The sequence below is a fragment of the Haemaphysalis longicornis genome, unplaced genomic scaffold, assembly GCF_048455015.1.
Source record: "Haemaphysalis longicornis isolate Haplotype H1 unplaced genomic scaffold, Haemaphysalis longicornis Haplotype H1 scaffold_2, whole genome shotgun sequence".
NCBI classification, from domain to species: domain Eukaryota; kingdom Metazoa; phylum Arthropoda; class Arachnida; order Ixodida; family Ixodidae; genus Haemaphysalis; species Haemaphysalis longicornis.
Window position 1 is genome coordinate 106,182,639 of NW_027526295.1, and position 3,815 is coordinate 106,186,453.

The 3,815-nt window shown below is 47.7% G+C and overlaps 1 protein-coding gene across 1 annotated transcript in view; it reads right to left on the minus strand.

Annotated features, from left to right (window-relative positions):
- Positions 1-2,893, minus strand: part of LOC144168214 (low-density lipoprotein receptor-related protein 3-like) — a 34,717-nt gene extending 31,824 nt beyond the window's left edge. The window contains exon 1 of the mRNA XM_077697248.1: positions 2,872-2,893. Within this exon, the coding sequence (XP_077553374.1) occupies positions 2,872-2,893 (22 nt within the window). The remainder of the gene's footprint in view (positions 1-2,871) is intronic.
- Between the last annotated feature and the right edge of the window lie 922 nt (positions 2,894-3,815).

The following is a 3,815-nucleotide window of genomic DNA, read 5'->3' on the forward strand; positions in this document are numbered from 1 at the left end:
CGCTCAGGCAACGAACATTCGTGTTTTGGTGTGCGCACGGGCGGCCGACTACGAAGCCGGTCGGTGCAGTTGCGTGATGACTGGGAAACAAGTTAATTACAAAACTGCATAAGTTCCTTGGCATGCCGAAGGAACAAAGCCACAATCTTGAATTGGCTGACTTGTGCCGTCGGTGTTGTCGCTGTAAGCCAAAACCCTCTTCCTCCCCGTCATCCATCTCCCATTCCTCCTCGACCACAGCTGACTCTCCTCGCCCGCAGATGGCGGCTACTCTTACAGGTTACGCGCCGCATCAAGCCAATCACAGGCGCTCCCTTCCTCCAGAGAAGGGAATTGAGGCTGCTCGCTCCGCGCGCATTTCTCGGCAGCCAGTTTCAGGCCAGCTGCGGCATGGGTAGGCCGCGCTTTGTCCGCGCTGTCAGAGTGGGAAGCTCTGGAAGAACGGCAACGGGAGCGGGCCCGTGAATGTGAGAATCAAGCGAGAGGAGAGTACGGCGGGCCGCTGAAGGGGTTCGGCGAGCAGAAGCCAAACGGCAACAGCAGGCCAATCCGCAGGGTAGGGCTAGGATCGCCGATAGACAAAGGCAACACCTGTCCGATAAACTACAAAGGCGCTCTTGCAAATAAACACTGCTTGCTCAAACAAACGTGTCGGTTTAAAGGGACACTGCAAGTGATTTATAAACATTGCGGGACCATATATTACTAGTGCAAATTGTAGCCTGGAGTCTATAGGCCATGTTTTGACCACTCTAGCTGCGTTTACACAACGTTGTTCAATAGAAAGATCAGTTCGAAAGTGCTGTCCTCATCTCTGCATTCTCCTTGCCCATTTTCTGACGTTCCGGCCATGACGTCAAAATGAGATGGCTTGGCTTGACAGCGCTACTGTATGGCTCGCCGGCGTTTAGTTGGCCGGCCGCCGGTGGGTTAGTTGAAACCACGATATGTGCCTGGAAGGATGTGCTTTTAGTTTGTTAGTTTGCAGAGCTCTAAATCCAAGCAGACATGCAACGCTTCGCTTGGTTCGCTAGTAGAAAAATCTAAGGCCAATTAAAGGCGGGGGAAGGTCAGCGAAGTGAATATATATAGGTACTAAGGAATTAAAATCAACCGAAACTTTTATTTACAGCGTAAAACCAAGCTTGTGCGGGAAGTAATTTTTGCGCTTGGTGAACTAGCACGGCCAGCAGCACGACCACACATTTGCGATTGCTTTTGTGCCTAAGTAATGCGGTCGCTAGAGATGAGATATATTTCTGGGAATTTGGGGGACGCTTAACTGCGCGAGCGTTATTAAGAAATAGTTATCTAAGCTGCTTGGAATGCTAAAAAAATGTAGACAGGCTGCATGCATGTACAAAATACAGGGTGTCCCAGCTATCATGCGCCAAGATTAAAAAAAAAAGAGCAATGACGTTACTCGAACAAAACCTAGCTAGCGCATAATGTTTCCAGTAGAGTGAAGCACCGGCCAGTAATTTTGTCGTTGAGATTTAATTAAATAATTATACCAAAACATCTAAGTTGAATAGTACTGCCCTAATGATTGCACGCCAATGAGACAAGTGTGGTATTTTTAGCAAGAACTAATTACGCACTCATTTAAATGAGTACGTAATTAGAATAATTATTCTGACTGATAAACACCGCGAAAAATGAAAATACCAGGTGACGGCGCTCCCGCGCGCATCGTAAAGCAATGCCCTCGAGCATTGCTGATGCGTCTGAGTTAGCCAGGACGGAGTAAAGAAAAGAAAGAAGAAATCGCGACCAAGTTAGTGCCTTTTTTTCCCACACGCGCCCCGCGAAACTTGCTGCTGCCATAGAGTTTTTTAGCAAATATACTAGAGAGGAAAGTGCACCCGAGAACCCGTGTCGTCGTGGGGGATATATGGGAAGACCACAGCTTCTGGCTTGGGCTAGGCATGACAATTGCATTCTCAAGCGTTTTCCGTGAAGTACGGCGCCGTGTACCTAAGCTTAGCTAGTGTTTCCCTACTCACTGGGCTAGCTCCGACTCTTGCTTTCTGCACCATTAGGTGGGCCGAGCTCTTCGATGGTGTTGTGCAGTCCCAAAGCCACGAGGCGAATTGTAGAGGTGCTTGTAGAAGTGTCAGGGCTTGTTTGTATGCCTTTCTAAAAAGGGCGTCTAGCTTTTCGCGCTCCGATGCCCCCAGAACCGCATAAAGAGCCATGTAAATGATTCTGGAGACGACAAAGGCCTGCACAAGATGGACCATGTCATTTTCTTTCAATCCACAGCTCCTGTTCACTATCCTAGGCAGCATCCGAACAATTTGAGCCGTGGTTTCTTGAAGCCTGTTGAGGAGCAGGGCGTTTTTGCAGTTTTCCTGGTATGTCATTTCTAATATCTTGATTCAGGATGTTGGTTTGATGAGTACGCTGTTAAACCATATTTTGATGTTATCTGAAGGGTCCTGGTGGAATTTTTGTACTATGACGAGTTCTGACTTTTTGCGGGGCACAAGCTAAACAACATCAGCTGAAATACGTGTGGACGATGTCCGCTGCTGTTTGTAGCCTGCATGACGCCTCGAGAACCTTTGGCAATCCAGCTCGTTATATCGTCCACATACAGGGCAAGCTTAATGTTGGGGATCTTCTCTAATTGTCTGGGAAGGCCTATCATGGCTATGTTGAAAAGTAGGGGCAAGAGCACTGCACCTTGTGGTGTACCATAACTGTCGCATTGTATGAGGGAAGACTGGATGTCGTCAATTTTAATGATGGCAGTTCTATTTGACAGAAAATTCTTGGAGGAGTACGTCTTTTTCTCACAACCCAGGTTGCCAAGATTTGTGAAGACTGCTTAGTGTGTTACATTATCGAACGCAACTTTCGACTCACCTTCCTGTCGGACGACTACCATCTTTCGAAGACGTTTGCAGAGAAGTGAGCAGATACACAGAAAATTTTTTGTCCTTTTGCAGTTTTTCTGGCAGATGCCCGTGCAAGCGAGCGAAAGACATTTTCAGGCATCATGAAATATAAAAAATTCTGCTCGGGTTTCTGCACCACTGTTTGTCTACAGCTACCACATGGGACACCACCGGGCAAGTAAGACCGTCTGCTGCGTACACCCAGCAGATAACACGCAGAAGGGTGCGTGTTGTGATTGGAGGAACAGCCGATGCTCGCACTGGCGTGCTTGTTCTGCGCATGTGGGTATTCTAGCTACTTTTGCTGCTTGCCACTATGATGATGTGCTCCCCTGGCCACAATATTAACAAGTTGCTGGCTGTACATGCGCGCAGACACAGCATTGCGGGGAACACAGTGCGAAAACCCAAACTTGGCAGCATGACCTATATCGACTACTGCAATGCATATGTGGATGCACATTTAACTAAGTGCGTTATTTTTGTAGAAAAAGAGGTTGTGGGAGGGGGGGGGGGGGGAATGTAAAAGAGAAGTAGAGAAATAAAGGGAAGAAGTAATAGCAGCTGTTTGCAACAGCAGTCGCCTGTCTCGCTTCTCCTGGCCTGACCGTGTTTGACACTTTTTATTAGCTTCACTGCAGCGTGCATCATGAAGAACATTTTTTTCGGTTTACTTTCTGAAGTGCGATTTAAGTACAGTTATGGTGCAATTATAGCAGCATTTCCGCTTTGGCACGATTGGCGCAGCACTTCCATCACTTTACATTTCTACGTTGACCCGAACCCATTGTGAATGGTGTCGGTGTTTCCAAGTGTTGTGTGCATCTTAACGGCTCGCGTAACAGTGCACATGCAGAGACTTTCCATCACTTGCAACTGAAACGGTCACTATGGGGCATCGGACTTGACGCA